Here is a 20,463-nt window from a genome sequence, read left to right on the forward strand (position 1 = left end):
AAAGGGTGTTAAACTGCCACACACTGTTAAACGATGAGATTTGTTTTTGTAAAAAAAGAAGAGCAGAAAGAAGTGACAAAGGTAAAAAGGACAACGGGAAGTAGGCTAACAACTTCAAAGTTTAACTGGATATGGGCTACAGTGGGGAAATCGCTATATCATCCCACACATTTAGATAAGAGCTGAATAAAGAAAGTTGAATAAAATAACAATAACAACTTCTAACATGTTTAAAATATTAATATATTATGTGTTGGTTTTTCTGCTTTCGCTTATTGTACTCTTTTTTTTTTACAGCAATTTGTATACTAAAAGATTTATTGTAAAGTATGTTGTAGTTTCTTCTGTTACGTTGGTATTGCAAACAACAACTACAAAACTAGTATCACATAATCCCGCTTGAGTTGACAGTGCATCCAAGATCATATCCCAACACAAAAAGCCTTTTGTCTGTGTCACTACTATACAGTAATAATAGTAATAATAATAATAATAATAATTATTATTATTGTTTTTATTTTTATTATTAATACTACTATTACTATTATTATTGTAAAAACAAAACTATTAGAACACAACATACATAACACAACATATTACACTCAAAAATAAAACATCATGAACAGCTGAACAAACCAAAAGAAATTCTTTACATTTTCTAATATAATTCTGCACAGGTTGAACCTTCACACACTGTATGTTGTATTCATTTATATCTACCATTTGAACCAAATGCCTCATTTTACGATAGAGTTGATGTAAAATAGAGTAGAGGTGATTATATTATCAACATGGTGTGTCTTTTTTTCTGTTGCAACTCAAAACTAGAGGCACAGTGGCTTTAAACACTTCTGACAGTCTACTTGACAGTTAGGCCTATATTCAGGGTTATATGTACATCTCAACATTTCAATTTGAAAATCAGTCATGGTTAAATGTAGTGACTGTGTTTTTGTTTTTACTTTTTTTGCCGATTTATTATTTGTATAACCAGTGCTACAAGCATTGATTAATTTTTGGTTAACGAAACATGTTTTGATTATGTTTTCCTGTAAAACCATCTTCAGTTTTCGTAGAGTTTTACACTATTGCAATTTGCAGTGAACAAAAACTGGACTAAACTGTCAGGCTGAGAGGAAAACTTCCTGGTCTCACCTATTACTGTCTAGGCATCATGTTACTAACCCAACCCAGAACATAGACAAAACACCAAATTTAAAGAATGATTAAATTGCTGCACCATTTACTCACCTTGTTTTTAATTATAACTCAAATTACTATTAGAAATTCCCCAAACAAACGCAGCTCAATGGAATTCCCAAAGAAAATCTGATTATTTACCCACGTGATACGCATGCGCGTCCTGGGCCTCGCGCATGCGCATTCCTAATAGTGTCTGATTACAAGAGTGGCTTTGGGAATTCCCCAGGAAAACACCTACGCGGCCATACGGCATTTTCTGGACAAACTAGCAAACAGTGAGCAATTTGTAGTTTTATAATGCTCTGGACATGGAGGGAATCTGAGGCTTGTGCAACAGCGCTTGCCGCTGTTGTTTGGGAATTTGTCCAGAAAGAGCCCATCTTGTTCCCCTAAAAACATCAACACTAGTCAGACGGAATCCACCTGGACTAAAGGCAAACAGTTTCGTTTGAAAAGGAAAGGAAAGGTAATTTCTCTTGTTACGGCTGGCACAATTTAAACGGCTGCTTCATATAAATGGAGGGGACGCAGGATATTCACGGTGAATCCCGGAGACAGAATGCACGGCCTGGACCCAGCGACGCTGTGGAGAAAAGGGGTGCCATGGACTCCGTCCCAGAGGACTGGTGTGACAGCGGACTGGACTCCTTTAGCGGAGGTGGACTCGCTTTTGATGTTCCCTACGACACTTATACCCAGACCGAGCAGATGTGGACACCTGGACGGTGTGTGTCTGACATACAGGACACCCCGCCTTCGGACGAGCCCGACAACAGGAGCAGCTCGGACTGTGTGTCGATCGGCGGCGGAGAGAGGCTCGACTCTGCCATCGGGGACTCCATTAACGAGGATGCAGTGGTGGGGTGTCTCTCCGCTGGGATCGGCACTATGATCCTGAGCGAGCCCGCAGGGACAGACAGACAGGTGGTCTCAAACACAGAGGAGAGTCGCCAGCGAAGGGAAGAGCTCTTCAACACGCTCAACTTTCTGTCGGAGGACGGGGACACGTAAGTTAAGGCTTTGCTGTCGTCTGTCGCATGGACGGTTATCGGTTTTGTTGTCAGACTGTATATTGTTGTCTCTTTTTTTTCAGAGTACTTCATTTGGCGCTGATTCATGAGCAGTGGGGTTTTGTCCAGTGCCTCATTGAAAACATTGTGAAGGACAACACCTGGATTCCTTACCTGGACATCCAGAATGACCTGGGCCAGGTAAATGCATAGTATTGCCAAACCCTTCTAGAAAAATTTAGCAAGCCATATATTGATGAAAAGCAATTGGCTGTAAATTTCCAGTGATCTGGTTTATTTGTGCTTAAAACATTTGCAGTAGATTATTTAATTTGTGTGCCTATTATGTTTTCCTTAATTAAGGCACCTTTAATTAAAGATTTAACTGTGCCCCATCACAAGTTCTATGCTCTGATAGGGATGTGCAATAATCACCAAACAGTTGGCTCAAAGTCCTTGTCGAATGAGTGATTAATGAATCATTCATTTAAACAATTTATTCACAACCACAGCAAGGCAATTTCAACAAATGTCCAAAGTTAATTTGTGAGAACAATCTATTTTACAGCAACAAGTCACTCAGAAAAACTCAGATTTTCTCATGTGCATGCATCTAGCGGGTAACAGAAACCAAGCATTTATTATCCAAAATACACAATTCATCTCTGGTAATAAAAGAGACTGTGACAGACCATGTTTATAAGCGGTCTTATGGAAAAAATAGCTGAAAGTGATTTATAATAAGTGAATATGGCAGCACTGATCAGTGCGAGTTCCATATGTCTAATAGTTTATTCCACACTCTTTTCCTTCCTCACTCAGACCGCTCTACATTTAGCAGTCATTGTAGACAGCAGTGAGTGTGTTCGAGCGTTATTGTGGAGTGGAGCCAGTGCAGAGCTCCAGGAGAGGGGCGGAAACACACCGTTACACCTGGCTGTGAGAGAGCTGCGCACCGAGTGTGTGAGAGAGCTGACCAGCTGCTCACGGACACCACCAGAGCACCTAAACCTCACCAATTATGCAGGTACAAACTCAAGCAAATAGACTTATGTTAATTATTTTAAAACTTTCAAAGTGACTTTCAATAACTTGCATTGAAGGTTATCAAACTTTAGGTTAATTTGCTTATATGGTTATCAAACCCACAACCTTGGCATTGCTAGCTCTAGGGTCTACTTACTATTTAAAATTGCATTTATATTTTTCAGCACTCATCAAAATGCGTTTTCCATCCATATATTAATCACTTTCTCTGTTCATCTCTCCTTTTAAGGTGTAAGTGCACTCCACCTGGCTGTATATAGAGGCAATTGTGAAGTCATCAAAATGCTGCTGGAGGCTGGAGCAGATGCCAATCAGCGGGTGAGAAAAATAGCATTCGATTTAATGGTACAATATGTAGCTTTTGCCTCTCAAGCAGGAAGAACAGTCGTCTGGATGAATGTGGTTTGTAGCACATTACAAGCCAATGTTGATTCAGATGTTATTACAGGCTCTGTTTGGGGTTCCTTTGTTTTTACAAGCGGTGATTTATTGTTTTAGTCAATAATTGCCATAGTCATTAACTTATGTTGCTCCCACACCTCACATACACCAGAGTAGCTGGAGTTATTTCTCTGTGTATTGTTTATGGATACAAAAAGTTACAGGCAGATGACGAATGTATGTATTTTCCCACCAAATGCATCTTGACAGTTGTAAATTATAACCATATTTACTACAGGGCTGTTTAATGCTTAATTTATGCTCATTGGCTGTTTAACAATCCAAGGTGTTCAGTTATTTTCAGAGAAACACAGATCTAAAGTATTTTCAGGCAGGTATTCATATCATTACACCGTATGATTGTAGTTATTTCATAATATTTCAAAACAATATGCTTTGAGGTGCAGAAGAAACTAGCACTACACATAGGAGGATAGTATAGCACATAGTTTGCACTGGCTGCCAGTTGCTGCTCGCATCAAATTCAAAGCTCTGATGTTTGCTTACAAAGTGACCTCTGGCTCTGCTCCTTCGTATCTGCTCTCACTTCTGCAGATATATGTGCCCTCCAGAAACTTGCGTTCTGTGAATGAACGTCGCCTCGTTGTTCCATCCCTAAGAGGGAAGAAATCACTTTTCCGAACTCTCGCATTCAATCTGCCCAGTTGGTGGAATGAACTCCCTAACTACATCAGAACAGCCGAGTCACTTGCTGTCTTCAAGAAACGACTAAAAACTCAACTGTTTAGTCTCCACTTTCCCTCCTAATCTTAACTGCCTCTCTGGCTATACCACTAACTGTGCTCTCTCTCTCTCACAAAAAAAAAAAAAAAATTACTAATGCTTTGCTTCTTAGACTTTACACACCTGAAACTTGTCTATAGCACTTGTTCACTGCTGCTCTTATAGTTGTGTAAATTGCTTCCTTGTCCTCATTTGTAAGTCGCTTTGGATAAAAGCGTCTGCTAAATGACTAAATGTAAATGTAAAGTATAGTTTGATGATAAAAGCCTGATGAATATCTTGAAATACAACATCTAAACAATGTCTTTTAGGTGTGGTAAGCATAGTCTAAGCAGAATAATTGACTCTGGTCTGTTGAATCATTAGGAAATAATGCACACTTCGCTGTGTGTCAGGGCAACATAATGTGTGTGCATTATTTTTCTAATAATAAAATGGCTTGTCTTGTATTCCTTCCTCATTATAAGCTTACTGTGGTGATTCAGGGTACAACAAAAACATGGTTCAGAAGTTGTGATGGAGTTACTTTTTAGACCAAAAGTTACATAGTGTACTGTTAAATATATAGTAGGGAAGGCTGGGGTTTCGACGCAGTGTTGAGATTCTGAAGCACAAGTGTTTCAAAATACTGCACCGAAACATGATCCAAAACACCCAGGTCACATGACTAAGGTGATTCGAAACACTAGGCCATGTGACTAAAGCGATTCAAAGCATCGGTTGTTTCAAAGGCGTTTCGAGACCTGTCGAATCTCCGTTCGACTGGCGGTCGGAGTAACTGTGCTGCAAATGGCCGGAGTTTGAATTGTACAAATCCTCTTAAATTATGACTTGATGTATTTTAATAATGTTACTTTTTTATGACCAAAACAAGACATTTATTCACAAAGTTCATTCGGATGTCAGACCAATGTTAAACGAAACACGTTACAAGAACAGAGCATTTAAAAACTAACATCTATAGCTGCATCATCCTGGATTCGAACCCATTATCTCTGCACTCTAGCACTCCCACCACTTCACTAAATCACTTGAAACCTCAACTCTGCAACGTGGGGTTAAAAGCCTGGTTTATAATTCTGTATCGAGTGATCGGCTTGCCCCACGGCGCATACCTTGCGAGTTGCCGTGCATTTATACTTCTGCTGTATATATTTATATTTCTGTTGCTCTGCAATAACGCTTCCGAAACGCTAGCTGGCAGAGAGGTGTTTATGTTCCTCTGTGTCGAGTTTCTTCGCTGATGTTTTATTTTTTCTGAACGCTACCTTAATGTACAAGTGGCTCAAACTCGCTCATTTTCAGGCTGGAACCGGCAGACATGCAACAACTTTAATCATAAGGTAAACACAAAACAACAGTCATGAGACTCCAAACTTGTAAACACTTGCTGCATCGGGCTCACGCCCACACTTGTCAACGCTACCAGGACCACCAATCACAGAGCTTGCGCTACGTGTCGTTTTAACGTGTAGTTACATTTTTTTTGAGAGGTCGCCGACGGCCACAGCGAGGGCTATGTGTTCATGTGTAGGCTGCGCCGTAGCGTGCGCTTGACGAAGGAGTATAAATCAGCCTTAATGCCTCAATTTGCTTAACTGTTTCTTTGCTGAAGCTTTTCCACAGCAATACATAAAAAATGACCACTAGGTGTCACTGTAGAGATTGGTTTGAAATGTTTCGAAGCTTCGACACATTTGCTTCGACTGCTTCAGTGTTTCATGAAGCCTCGCTTTGCCCACCACTAGTTAAATGTATCATTATTAATATATATATATATATATTTTTTTCCTTTTCTTCCTATTCTTTCTTAATTTGCATTGTTATATATATTAAAAAAGAATGATTATCTTATTGACTTTGTAGGATCTGGGGTCAGGTCGGTCTCCATTGCACTGGGCAGTGGAAAGTCAGAAGCTAGCAGCAGTGGAGCTACTATTGAGCGCTGGTGCATTGGTAAATCAGCGGTCGTATGCAGGCCACACACCCTTCTACTGTGCCCTTTACAGACCCAACAAAGATGTCCAGACCCTACTCCGTGCCCATGGGGCCACATACTCACAAGACGATGAAGAGGAGGAAGAGTGCAGAGAAAGTGATGAGGTAAGAGCCAAAACCCACACACATTTACTAGCTGAATGCCTAAAAATATGCTTGTATACTCATCAGCTCTCTTTCGGTTGCAGGAGGAGTTTGATGACGTCATCATTAATGGACAGCGAGTGCTGTAGTTGTAAATCATGAACACTGCTCTGCCATTAGACCCTTTGAACTCCAGCTGGATGATTGCGGTGTCTGAGTGTATCTGGTCGAGGCTATTCTGTATGTGTGTGTGTGTGTGTGTTTTTGTTAATGGTACCGTATGATGTCTGTATGCTGGTTTTGGTTCGGGTGGATTGAGTATGTAGATTCTGTTTGTCAGGATCAAAGTTATTTCAGCCTGACTTCACGTAAAGCCTTTTAACAATGGAGGCAGCTTTTCATTTAATAAAACCTCTCATCAGCTCATCTGGTAGGTATCATAATTAAAGGGATAGTTCATCTTAAGAGACATATTCTGTTTTTTACTTCAAACTCATATGGAGAAGATATGTTAGGACTGTATATTTTGGAAGTGTTTTTTTGTGCGCACACAGATGTTCAACGTTTAAGCAACATTAATCTAACATGTCTTACAGTAAATGTGTGTTTCAAATATGAAATGGTCAATAGGTGTTCAAGAGGTTGAGTAAATGACCCCTTTTTTGGGTGAACTATCCCTTTAAGAACCAAATTAGCTAGAAGACACTAAACAGCCTACATTGCGTGTCTATGCTGTATCAAGGCATCTGTGAGGCTCCCACTATAGGGGATGTGTTGATGTACAAGACGAATATAGTGGCTTTTTCCTTTATTTTTGAAACTAAATTATTAGGCAGATTTAGGTGAAGAACTCTTGAAGAGAAACACGAATGGTTTTTAATAAACTGGCTGAATTACTATTATTGCTAAACCCAACTATTTGCCGTGTTCGAGTGGAGCGTCACTGTTTTCATTGTGACTTCCCAACCGTCTAATGTGTGTTTACAGTGAATGTTTTTAATTCGCTTTCTGTATAATATAACGGGTCTTAGGGGTCAAATAGGATAGACAAGAGGTGGACATGAGGAATGCAGGAATAGATAGTTGGTCAGAAACCGATTTAAAGTGTTTTATGCATAACTAAATGAATAAAATTATCATTTTTAACAATTCTACAATAGAAATGACAACAGATTCACAACTTGGGAATAACATGCAGAAACTCTTGACCGTTGTTCACATTTCAGACTTCACTAAATGCAGTTACACAATCATAGTGTCAAGAATCGTAAACATTCCAAATTACATTAAATTCACACAATTAATTATTTCTTAAAGCATTTAAAATATATTTTAAATGTATTACTATAATTAAAAATATATATTTTGATTTGATCTGTTTTGTGTCAAATTGTTATTAAAGTTGAGATTTCTAGTCACTCACATGGGGGCATTATGGTTGTGGACATTTTGTCACCTGTTTCAGATATTTTATTTGGCTGAGTGTGAATATTTTTGGGTGATGATTGGTAAAATGAACGCTCATTTGGAAATCGGGGCTCCTGTTCTACTTGTCCTCTGTGAGTTGACGGTATACTGTTGTGCAGAGCAAGTTTGTAATTGTTATTTGTCCGCTGGGAATATGCCATTGATTTGACTTTATTCTTTCTGAAGCTAAGTAACATGACATCCAGGAGAGAGGGAGAAGTAACATGTTTGGAGTAAGGCAAGTCTGACCCAAGTCTTAAAGGTTTGAGTGGTACAGTTGCTTTGAAGGGAAGTTGGATTTGTGTTTGAATCCATGTGTACAAATACATGCTGCACAGATTTCCTCTCACCTGTACTTATTTCTGTTTACTTGGTGATGGGTGAAATCACTGAAAAGCTCTTAGCAACCATTCAAATGGACAATAAACAATAATAATGACGCAAAGACTGGTTTTACTTGTCTCCTGCATATTAACACACTCTGTCTCATCTAATCTCAAACATCGTAGAGTGTATTTAAGTGTGAGTGGCCGCCAGTTTTAAACATCTCTGTTTTTATAAAGACATACCCTTTATAAGTAATTGTCACCATGTTTGTCATATTCATTGTTACATGACCTGTTTTTTCTCTCTTTAAGAAAGAAATAAATCTCACAGAAATTGTCAGTGAATGTATAGGGCATAAAAATTTTACAAAAATGCAAGTTTGGCATTTAGCTAGTTTTGGGACAAATAATTACATTTTACCCTATCTCTGGTACAGTTCCTCTCATGAAAAGTTTACATACAGAAGTCTATATTATATACAGTTGAAGTCAGAATTATTAGCTCCCTTGTTTATTTTTTCCCCAATTTCTGTTTAATGGAGAGAATATTTTTTTCAATACATTTCTAAAGATAATAGTTTTAATAACTCATTTCTAATAACGGATTTATTTTAGCTTTGACATGATTACAGTAAATATTATTTGACGAGATATTTTTCAAGACACTTCTATACAGCTTAAAGTGACATTTAAAGGCTTAAATTAGCTTAAATAGGTTTACTAGGCAGGTTAGGGTAATTAGGCAAGTTATTGTATAACGATAGTTTGTTCTGTAGACTATCGAAAAAATATAAAGCTTAAGCGGCTAATAATTTTGACCGTAAAAGGGTTTTTGAAAAATTAAAAACTGTTTTTATTCTAGCCGAAATAAAACAAATAAGACTTTCACCAGAAGAAAAAATATTATCAGACATACTGTGAAAATTTCCTTGCTCTGTTAAACATCATTTGGGTAATATTTAAAAGAGAAAAAAAAATTCTTCTTAATAGGGGGGCTAATAATTCTGACTTCAAATGTATATATATTCTGACTTCAACTGTGTGTGTGTGTGTATATATATATATATATATATATATATATATATATATATATATATATATATATATATATATATATATATATATATATACATATACTTATTTATTTTTAATTTTTTTACAAAATTACATAAGGTTTTAATGTAAAATCAAAGTTTGTGTGTTGCATTAACGTGAATTTGGGAGAAAGATTTGCTTAAAAGTGTGTTCACACATGAACTCTGATGAGATTGCTCTGTTAGTCCAGTTAACAGAAATGGTGCTTTATTTGCTAGGAAAGGTGTGTACAGCTGCTCAGAAAACATCTGAATGTTGCTGTTTATTTTAGTGTACATCAGTGACGTGCAGTGAGGTTTGTGGCTCGTGAGGCACTGACTTACAAAAATATGCACCCAATATATTTGATTTGCCAACTTCCAATTGTGTTTCAAATGTCATATCAGCATTCTTTTTATACACAGTTAGTACATAAGCCAAGGAAGAATGTAAAAAGTACTATGGTTCAGTATGCCCCCCCCCCAAAAAATGAAGTGAATGCTACAGAGCGGTATCACACTCTCTCCCTCTCTCACGCACACACGCACAGGAGTCGCACACTGGTCTTACCTTTACTTGTAAATGAAGTCGTGAAATCACTTGAATTTCTTTGAAATGTTCGAGTTATGTTCTGTCCCGTCCTCCGGCATTGGTCGTCAATTATTCATTACTTCACGTTTTGATTAAAAGTCCTGTTTTGAAAAAATGTGCTGAGATAATACATCCGTCATTTCTGCAGTCATAAACAAAACATAAAATAACTGACTCCTTAAAACTGACTACGTAGAAAAGCAACCAATGAACAAGAACAACAGTAAGCTCACGTGCGCCCCCTTCATTGTGGCAGAGCTACTGCCTGCCTCACCTCATGTCTTTTCAGTGCGGTTTTATGTCAGATCCTAACACTAAATACAGGCCCGGTGCCAATCTGGTGAAAGGATTTCTTTTCAGTTATACGCCTCATTTTCTATTTCATTTTGAGATTCAATTACTGAATTTTAAAGACATTTTAAGCACTATTTCATCTGAATTAGTCATCATAACCACTTTTTTGATGTGCCAAAATGTTTACAAAAGATTTAGAATAAAGAAATATGAAAAAACACTTATTTTTAAAATACTATTTATTACATCATAAATCATTAGAAAAATAATAGGAATCTGTTAAAAGTTTTAAAGTAAAAACTGTTGCCTATTGTCATTTATTAGGCAAATAACAAACTGGCCAGCACATTCAACTTTCCTTAGTCTGAATTTGGCCATTTTATAAAAATATTAAAACATAATAATGTAGAGCTTCACAATTTTTATAGCCTCTCTTGTAATAAAGTACATTTGAAAATTCATGGATAACAACAACAGCCAAAATAGTATTTAAATGAATCTTAATATGGGCCATTTTTCAAGAGTAAGGTCCAAGATTTAGAATAAAAGTTACTTGTAAAATGTTTTCTCTATTTAATAACAATACAGTAGTGAAAGAAGACTTCACTTACATCAGATTGTATGGTTTCTTGCACAGCTGGATGTTGGGAGTCATGAAAAAGAATTGTTTGCATTGAATAAAACTGATTAGCTCAAGTCACACCGAAGCAATAGCCAACAGAGCATTTCGATTGGTCTTGAAGATTTTTTGCGATGGGTTATTTTCACTATTTAGGACAAATAAGCTCATGTATGGGACAAATTCTGGACCTTTGTCATTGAGGGGAGGATAGACATAAGTGAAATGCATTACATATTATATGGAAAGTGAGAACATATAATAGAAATGTCTATTAAAACACTTTGATAAAGCATTACATTGGTAGCATACACTGAGTGAGCAAATGGCACGCACCCAACCCAGTTTGCAAGGGGAGGCACAGCTCAGTGCTGCATCACCTCACTGTAATTGAACAGGACATTAGCAAAATAGCGTGATTTTGCTCATAAAATTATTTAAATTATTTGAATCATACAGATATTGCATTTATAGCACAGATCAGTGGTCAAATATTGATTTGATCATATCTCATGATGGTGGGTGAGGATGATGACCTCCCCTGACCGCACGCCCCTGATGTACATTGACCGTTAGATCTAATCTGGAAGTGGACAGAAAATCTTTTTAAGAGCCTCATTTATATATGTAAGCACACATGCATCACCAACCTGATTTCACCAAGTAGGACATGTTTCTGGATTAACATCTATGTTGATCCTGGAACAACATTCCAATCAGGCAATCAGAATAAAGGGATAGATTTACCGTTTATGTTAAGTATAGGCTTACGGTTAGGTTTATTCTCCTCTGATTTTGGGAATAACTTGCATTTATGGTTGGGTTTAGGGGTAGGGAATTGGTATGGATTACATTTTCAAACAAAAATGATGTTCCAGGATCCACATAGATGTTAATCTAAGATAGCGTAAAACTTGGCAAAATCATGACGTGTATACATCTATATATATATATAAATGAGGCCCTCGAAAAAGATTCTCTGTCAACCTCCAGGTCAACTCTTCTAGTTTGAAATATGACCACAACACAGTCTAAAGACAAAAAACAAACCAAAAACATGGTGATATCATAAGATGTGACCCTACTAAGGACAAAATGCTTACATTGCAGTCTGTTCTCATCATTGCCCATTACAGTTTAGTACTGAGGTAAACGCCATCTCCTTGAAGTAGTAGTAGGAGGAAGACCTAGCACAAAGACGATTGATGATCTCTCAGTTACATGAAAACTTGCATTTAAACACAAACAACATGCTCATTTGGCAAGTTTCTGTATCTTTTGGTTTGGTCTTAAACATGACACTCAAACTGAATGTATTATTGTCTTATTTGGTCTGGACCAAAAGAACCAAGCTACAAGTGTGCTCATATCCTAGTTCTCCTGAAAATAATGTCACCATCCAAGGGCTCCTAAAAGTAGACTTCTTCAAACAATCAGATAGTTTGGCCTTTATTTATATTGCAAAAAGTTACCTGGAAACTCTGAGATTCACAGAGTGGTCAATGGTTCAGTATAATTTTTAAATTCTCATTAAGAGCTTTATAAACCAAAATATGAATCTCCAAATACTGCCATGATCTGGCTGTTCACTCTTCTATGTCTTTTCCTGAATAAAATATAGAAAAGCCCAAGCTCAAAACCTTTTAGTGGTATGATCGGAAGTTCTTCTCTAGCACGCACAGATTTACAGACGATCCAACACCAAACCCTGCAAACAGCGGTTCAGAGAACTTGGCCTGAAATCTGTGGATGAGCTCCATCGCCTCAGACACAGTGTAAAAAGACACAGATCCTCCAGTGTAATCCAGATACACACCGATCCGAGAGGTGCGAGGTGCACCCGGCAGATCTTTATCCATCTTATTGTGCCAAGCTGAGTATCCAGAGTCTGAGCACAGGAGGCTCCAGGATTTATCATTGTATCCTAGAAGGCTGTTGGAGTTCTTACCTTTGCGGCTGATGCTCTTGTAGGCAATTCCGATGGAAAATTCCCCATTCCACTCCGTTTCCCAGTAATGCCGCAATCCACTGAGAGGCTCTTTGCACAGGATCTGACAAAAACCATCAAACCGCTCCGGATGATCCGGGTAATACTGAGTTGTTCGCTTGCGGATCACACGGCGGTTCCCATCTGAAAGGACTAGCTCTTTATATGCTGTGTTGGGATCAAATGTAAGTTTACAAGAATCTGTGAAATTAAACAGTAGAAATGAAGTAAAACAGAGCTCACTTAGTAATAATGTTATCATCTGTACAGTGAAGAGATTCATTAATGTGGAATTGCTTGTACACTCACATCTGAGGAAATCTGGTCTTGTTTTAGGATCTTGGAAGTCTGTTTTTATCGGAGCTGGAAATATAGTGGAAGCAGCACATAAATGCATAGTTCAATACAGCCATATTCAGTCTATATAACTAAAGTAGATAACGATATGAACAGCCAAATTTGCACCCACAACGATGTACAATAATGCTCTGTTAAAGGAACAATAAGTGACTGTCTTCACAAACAATGTTTGTTGTGCTGGTTGAAAGTCTCTTCACATCCTGATAGCATTAAGTGTGGTTAATGGTTGTGAATTTTGTGTCTAGAGTTTTAAAAATTGACATCAGGGTTCTGAAATTTGTGGCAAAACATTTGTAAAAAACTAATATTCTGTGGAAGGAGTAGGACCAATACATTTTTATCCAATCAATGAATAAAATAGCTCTGATTCCAACAATGTTGTCCCTATGTGCCATTAATATTTTTACTGTTGTGGTGTGGACTCTTGGTGTGAACAGGCCTTAAAATTCTTTATTTAAAAAAAAATTTAAAATCTAGAAACTGAGAAATTCTTCTCACCAGTCAAACGTTCTCCAGACCTTGGGATCAGGACATACACTGAAGTGTCACTCACTGAGAGGAAACAATAAATATAATACATGAATATAAAATCTTTATGTATAACAATAAAGCTTTATGTACACTATCATGCAAAAGTTTGGGGTCAGTAAGATTTAAAGGGGTGGTCCACTATGATATCATATTTGAAACTTTAGTTGATGTGTAAAATAGCTGTGTGAACATAAACAACATCTCTGAATGTAATACACTCAAAGTTTAATGCAAAGGGAGACGTTGGCTTTTACAGAGTTAGCTTAGCAAAGCCTACAGTGATCGAAGTTTGGGGAGTACAAAAAAATACATCCAGGCTAGTGAGATCACAAGCGCTTTAGGTTATGTGCATACACCATGCATGTAGACCCCGCGCAGCAAAGGGGCTTGGCCAGAGGCGCTGTAATGTTATAGCAGAGAAAGCTAAAATGGCATCCAAACGCTGCTATTTCCGCAGAGCTTGTTCTGTTACTGTACTTGGGCTTCCAAAGCACATGACACAAAGAGAGAAGTGCTTACAATTTAATTTTAATTATGCTCCACAGAATTAATAAAAAAATATATAGCTAGCATTTGACAAAGGACAGCATCCAGAATCTCTCCCAGTTCAGTGCTGGATTCGGCTAAAAACTCCTCAAAGAAAGAACAGTTTGAGCTGAACCACGAATCACAGCACATTATTAGCCTCTTGAGGACGGGCTTTTGAAGGAACTAGAAAATAAGATTGTCATTTTCATGATTTTAGCAGAGTAGCTGTATATAATTAAAAATATATGAACAAATGACATGATTGTTTTTACAAATTAAGCATGAGTGTAACAGGAGCAAAACAGGAAGGTAAAAATATTCGTTATTTTGTGATTCCACCTGTCATGACCATATTTGGGGTTTCCTGTCTCCATGTTGATTTGGGGATTGCATGTACTTTGCTTCTCCCCAGTCTGCATGACATTCAACAGCGGTAGGTCACACAAGTGTATGCGGTCACTTAATGAGTGTCATATTTCATTTAAATAATAAATCCTGATGATGTAACCATATGATTGTGATCTAAGGCCTATTTTCGATGTATACACAGATGCTTGTCGATTATTTTTCCATATTTTTTGTTATGTTTGTTATTTTTCTCTCATAGTGAGCGTGAATACATCACTGTTAGGCTGCACAAGTCCTCTTATATGTTCCTTTGTGTTATCCAGGTACATGTTCCGTTGTTACATGTTCTAAAATATTTATGTACTTTTGCTAAAGTCTAGCCCCAGTCTGCATAAGACTTAACAGCATGCAAGTGAATACATCACTACACACTGTAAGGCTGCACGAGTCCTCTTACATGTTCCTTTGTGTTATCCAAAATAAACGAGGATGTGATATAAAGGCAAGGATTTGTACTATGTTTCAATGATTTCAACACAACGCAGAAAACATTACGCTACATGAGCACATCATCTTACAAACAAGAAGCTTAACATCTTATAAACACAACCAAGCCTTAAAAATACACTCTGGACCACCACTTTAATAAAAACAAAAGCATTACTTTAAAACAAGGATACATTCAATTGATCAAATGTGACTGTAAATACATTTACGTTAAAATAGACTTGTAATGTTGCACATTGATAGCAATAAGACACCATTAACAGCAGAGTATATAACACTTTCTGCATCATTGTTTAAATTTGTTTGTAAATATAGCAGATTTATCTGTTTTGTCTGTCTAATGCAGAGTAATGTCTCCCATCAATGTATAGATATAACAATAGTAAAAAAAAAACAAGGTAAAATCTTTTACTCAGCCCCTCCGTGGTTAAAATGTCAGAGTCTTCATGTTTACCTCGTTTGGAGATGTTTCCCAGCTCTTTTTTGCAGATGTCGTCCAGGTGGTCTTTCATGTCAGAGACGCTCTTGGTGATCTCGCTGAAGGAGAACTCTGGGTTTATCAGCACTTTGGGCACCATGGGCTCCGGTGGGACAGACAGTGTGGGGAAATTCTGTACAAATAATGAAGACGCTTCAAATCAAGGCTGAAAAGTAACTTCCCTTAACGCCCAACTCAAACAAAACACAAAGTCAGGCCTATCAAGTGATTTAACCTTTCTAAATAACAAAGAAAATGTTAAATATGAGAAGATGTAATATTTTATTTTTACCTGTAGGAAGTGAATGTTGTCCTCTGTGTCAAGTATTAGACGTAGTTCACCGTCTCTCCTCTGGAGCTCCATGATCTCTTGTTCAAGTCTCTCTATGTAACCCTGAGCCTGTCAGTACATTGCAGCTATTACAGTCAGTTTGTCTGAAACATATCAGTTATGCCAATTTGTCCCAGCACTTGCATAAAGCTCAATTAAAGTGTAAGGGTTTAAATTTACTGAGACGAATGCATCACTTCCTTATTCATATCTGAATGCAGTGTGTATTTACCTGAGCCATGGAGGCCTGTAGATTAGCCTGTATGAGCTGGGTGATCTCAGCGTGCCACCGCTCTACCGCCTGTTGCATCTCATTGAAGATTTTATCACTGTCAGTCTGGGCCCGCTGTGCATTTCCCTTCAAAGAAAGTGTGAAGATCAGCAACAGCATGCATCCACATAGCCAGGGGGCAGCACAGAGCACAGAGGATAGGAGAACAGAGACATTATCTTTGGATCTGAAATAACATACTGTCTGAATAGGTACTACATTTAAATGTGAACTTCACGATTTTTATATATTATACAACAGAGAAATATGCAATTTTTGAATCATTACTCATATAGTACATTGGTTGGGGCAATGAATGGAGGCGATGTCATTTTTTCTTAAAAAAAAAATAAAATAAAAATAAATAAATATATATTGTATATATGTGTGTGTGTGTGTGTGTGTATTTATACAACAGTTCTGTCTGGTTCTCGAATCTGATTGGCTGATAGCCATGCAATATTCTGCAATATCAGAACTCGTACAGCCTTTTCAGTCTTGTACATTACTCTGCCCACACAAGTGACAAGCAGAGGAGTACAGTTTGACAAATATTGCAGCTGTTGGACAACATAATGTACTTTTGAGGCTTTTTTAGAATGTAGTTGTTTTGTAGTAGAGCAAAGATGGTTGGCATTGTCCATCCACAAGATGGCAACAGAGACCGCATAATAATGTTTGTTTCTAATGTGTCTCCTGTTTTCGTTACTGCAGACTAGTTCAGTAAACAAAGAAAGAATAAAAATCCTTATGTGTTTAGCATTTTTCCTTTTCGCAAACACAACAGTTATCTGGTAGTGTTGGCACTGCTTTGACTTTTACAGGGTTAATTATTGTGATCTCCCAATTGCAACAGAGAAATACTGGGAAATCTCTGTAGACTGGTGGCATTTCATGCCGTCCAACCTTATAATCTTGTTGATTGTGAGCAAAATCACCTGTTTTGTCAAAACTTTAGACATTACGCTAGAGAATCATTCAAATACTAGCTCTAAAATGATGTTGGTGAATTAGTAATGGTTTCTGCTGTTCTGGCGTCAGCTGAAGATGCGAATAAATGGTGGAAGAAAGTAGTTTCTCATACAAAAGGGTTTTTAGAGGTTTCATTTTCTTTTTTATATAGACGATAATGCCATTGAACTTTGGTATAAATGCAATATCACACTCGTAGCACTGGTGGGACACTAAGGCACTCAGCCTACAGCCTCATGTCAACGCACGCCTCTCACCAGTGCCAATATACAGCCATATTGCACTGCTACGAGCAAGATATTGCACACACACACACACACACACACACACACACACACGCACGCACGCACGCACGCACGCACGCACGCACGCACACACACACACACACACACACACACACACACACACACACACACACACACACACACACAAACACACAGTAGGCCTATATGGTGCTTTATAAAGTTGTATAAATATGCTGTAATTTGAACCACAATCCAGTCTTAAGAAAATTGTACAATACTAAGATTTATTGTACATGCAACTTAAAATGTTTTATTGTTAAAATTTACATTTTTAAAGAAAAATTTGTTTATTTTAACAAATTTACTATTAATAGAAATATGATGTTTCCTTACTGGTCTGCTCGCTCAGAAACTGAGGACAGGATTTATTTAACAAAAAATTGATAACTTTTGTATAATTTTTGGCAGTTAAAATTCACAACAATGTTTGTTTTGGAGACATGATTAAACAGTTTATGAAAATGACATCACTGTAATGTATTTTCATGCACTGTCTGTGTTTAGTACTTAAAAAAATAAGTTCAGTACTTAAAAAATAAAACATCAATGCTGGACTACAGGACCTCATGTATAGAGATTTATAGTGTTACTTTACACAGCAACACCGCCTAAAATGCATAATATAGCATGTGAAAGAGAACTGTTTTAAAATCACAAAGGAATACTTTTCTGTTTTTAGTACTTAGTTGTTATATTAACAGATTCAGTTTCACACTGCAATTATCAGTTTTTGAATATAATTTTTCTAGTTACTAAATTTTAAGCAATAGTTTCATGGAGAATAACTGGCCAGCAATAATAAATCTCTTTTGGCTGCAGTTAAAAAGCACAGAGTGATCAACCATTACACTTAAACTGAATAATAATGAGACATGTTTGATCACAGAGCTTCTTTAGGACAAACCTTAAGGACTTCTACGTTGTGTCTGAGTTCTTGAAATTCTTTCATTCGATCCTGAATAATGTGCTGAACCTTCGACTGAGTAGCCACCAAGATTTTCTACAATCACACACAGAATTGAGACTCATTACATGCTCAAGAAATCTATTCATCCACAGTAGCAATTAAAATTTAGTCTTCAATAGGCTACATCCCACCCCCACCCCTTTTTGAAATTTTATTGAAATTTGAGTTGCAAAAACCTTTAAGTGAGATCTGAAATTGTCTTTTAAGATGAGAATTTTCCTCAGTCTCCTATGTTTAGAAAATGCTCATTTTAGAATATATATTTAAATGACCTTTAGAGGCTTTTGCGACTCTTAAAATGTTACTAAAACTATTGATTTACTCAAACCCAATTCTAATAAACAGTAAATCCAGAAAAACTGGACTCTTATTTTTCCATAGCTATGCGATTGATATATTCCATATCATTAGAAGTTAATGATTCTTTTCATAAAGGATGGATCAAAATAATCAAATAGTGACACCAATCTGAAATAAAAACAATACAAATGACATAATAAATATGTTTCTACTGTTGTTTCAACATTTTTTTATTATTATGAAACACTTTTTGAAACAATTACATTTACTTTGAAGACACTGTATGGTAACAAAAAATGCCAAGTCATCCTTCTGGCCAGCAAATTCTGCAATAAAATAAATACTGCAATAAATACTGCAAATACTGCAATAAAACAAACAAACAAAACTATTTGCTTTATTGCAGTATTTATTGGCCATAAAACAGCTTTGACAACTTTCCCAGATTTGATGTCAACGAATCTTCCAGTTAAAATTCCTTCCTAAAAGTAATTCGTTACGTAAAAGTAATTACAAAGGGGTAACGAATAAGCTTATAAAGGTGTCAGAGGGATCAAATTGAAGAAGCTATGAGTCCTATTATACATATGTTACGAAAATTCATAATTCGTAACCACTGACAGAGAAAAACACATATATGTGTAATAGGACTCATAACTTCTTCAATATGATCTTTATAAGCTTATTCGTAACAATTATAATCTCTTCACATCTCACCTGTTTCTCTGTGCGTTCATCATCTGCACTGACTATGTTGTGGCTGCGATGTTCCCTGACTGTACACAGCACACAGATACACATCTGATCGGAACGGCAGAAAAGCTCCAAGCCTTTTTCATGCTGCGGGCAGATCTTCCTGTCCAGGTGTCCCGTCTCATCCACCAGCTTATGTCGTTTAAATGTGGTCGACTCATAATGGGGCTTGATGTGCGTCTCGCAGTAATAAGCCAAACACACCAGACAGGACTTCACCGCTTTGCTTCGACGACCAGTGCAGAAATCACACAGTGCGTCACGCTTGAAGTAAGGAAATGGGTTGGGGTCCCGAGGGGGCGGCTGAGGCTCTGGGTTCCCTATGTGGGGTGCATTACGTCTGAGGATGGGACGAGGAGTGAAGGTGGTCTGGCACTGTGGACAACTGTACACGCCAAGGTGGTCAGAATGGTCCCAGTAGATCTTAATGCACTCCAGGCAGAAGGTGTCTCCACATGGGATGGTGACGGGGTCCCGGTGGGTGTCTGCGCAGAGAGGACAGGTGTAGTCGATTTCGGCCATGTTTTGAAAAGACAGGGCAACTGAAAGAGCACATGAAGCTGGAACACACCTGGATTTATATGAACTCTGAGGATGGAGGTGCTGAAGTGAGCTGAGCATGTGTGTAAACACGGTATGAGCTGACATGAGGGTTTCTGAGGCAAATCTCTTACAGGAAGTCGCTAATGGATAGCGTCATAGTGTCAAAGTACAACCAAAGCCTGATTGTACTGGTTTGTTTCTTTTTAACTTATAACTAATTCTCAGTGGTGGAAAGAGTACTGAAACATCATACTTGGGTAAAAGTACCATTACTTACCTAAAAATGTAGTGCGAGTAAAAGTATCTGTTGTGAATATTACTCAAAGTATGAGTAAAAAGTAGACCTAGAGTACAGTAGTGAGCACTGAGTATTACGCCGTAAAA

At 37.4% G+C, this 20,463-nt stretch overlaps 2 protein-coding genes across 2 annotated transcripts; one reads left to right on the forward strand and one right to left on the reverse strand.

Moving 5' to 3' along the window:
• The first annotated feature begins 1,385 nt into the window (after positions 1-1,385).
• nfkbib (nuclear factor of kappa light polypeptide gene enhancer in B-cells inhibitor, beta) lies at positions 1,386-8,439 on the forward strand. The gene is made up of 6 exons (XM_056458140.1): positions 1,386-2,210; positions 2,297-2,414; positions 3,036-3,240; positions 3,490-3,578; positions 6,312-6,548; positions 6,632-8,439. Exons 1-6 carry the CDS (start codon positions 1,720-1,722, stop codon positions 6,674-6,676), a joined length of 1,185 nt encoding a protein of 394 aa, XP_056314115.1. The 5' UTR covers positions 1,386-1,719; the 3' UTR covers positions 6,677-8,439.
• A 3,912-nt stretch (positions 8,440-12,351) lies between these two features.
• Positions 12,352-20,133, reverse strand: ftr84 (finTRIM family, member 84). Its single transcript, XM_056456972.1, has 8 exons — positions 19,501-20,133; positions 18,421-18,516; positions 16,201-16,326; positions 15,930-16,037; positions 15,614-15,770; positions 13,744-13,797; positions 13,195-13,248; positions 12,352-13,086 (listed from the first exon to the last, which is right to left on the reverse strand). The coding sequence occupies exons 1-8, from the start codon at positions 20,056-20,058 to the stop codon at positions 12,542-12,544; spliced, it is 1,698 nt and encodes a 565-aa protein (XP_056312947.1). The 5' UTR covers positions 20,059-20,133; the 3' UTR covers positions 12,352-12,541.
• Between the last annotated feature and the right edge of the window lie 330 nt (positions 20,134-20,463).

This window comes from Danio aesculapii, chromosome 5, assembly GCF_903798145.1.
Source record: "Danio aesculapii chromosome 5, fDanAes4.1, whole genome shotgun sequence".
Taxonomy (NCBI): domain Eukaryota; kingdom Metazoa; phylum Chordata; class Actinopteri; order Cypriniformes; family Danionidae; genus Danio; species Danio aesculapii.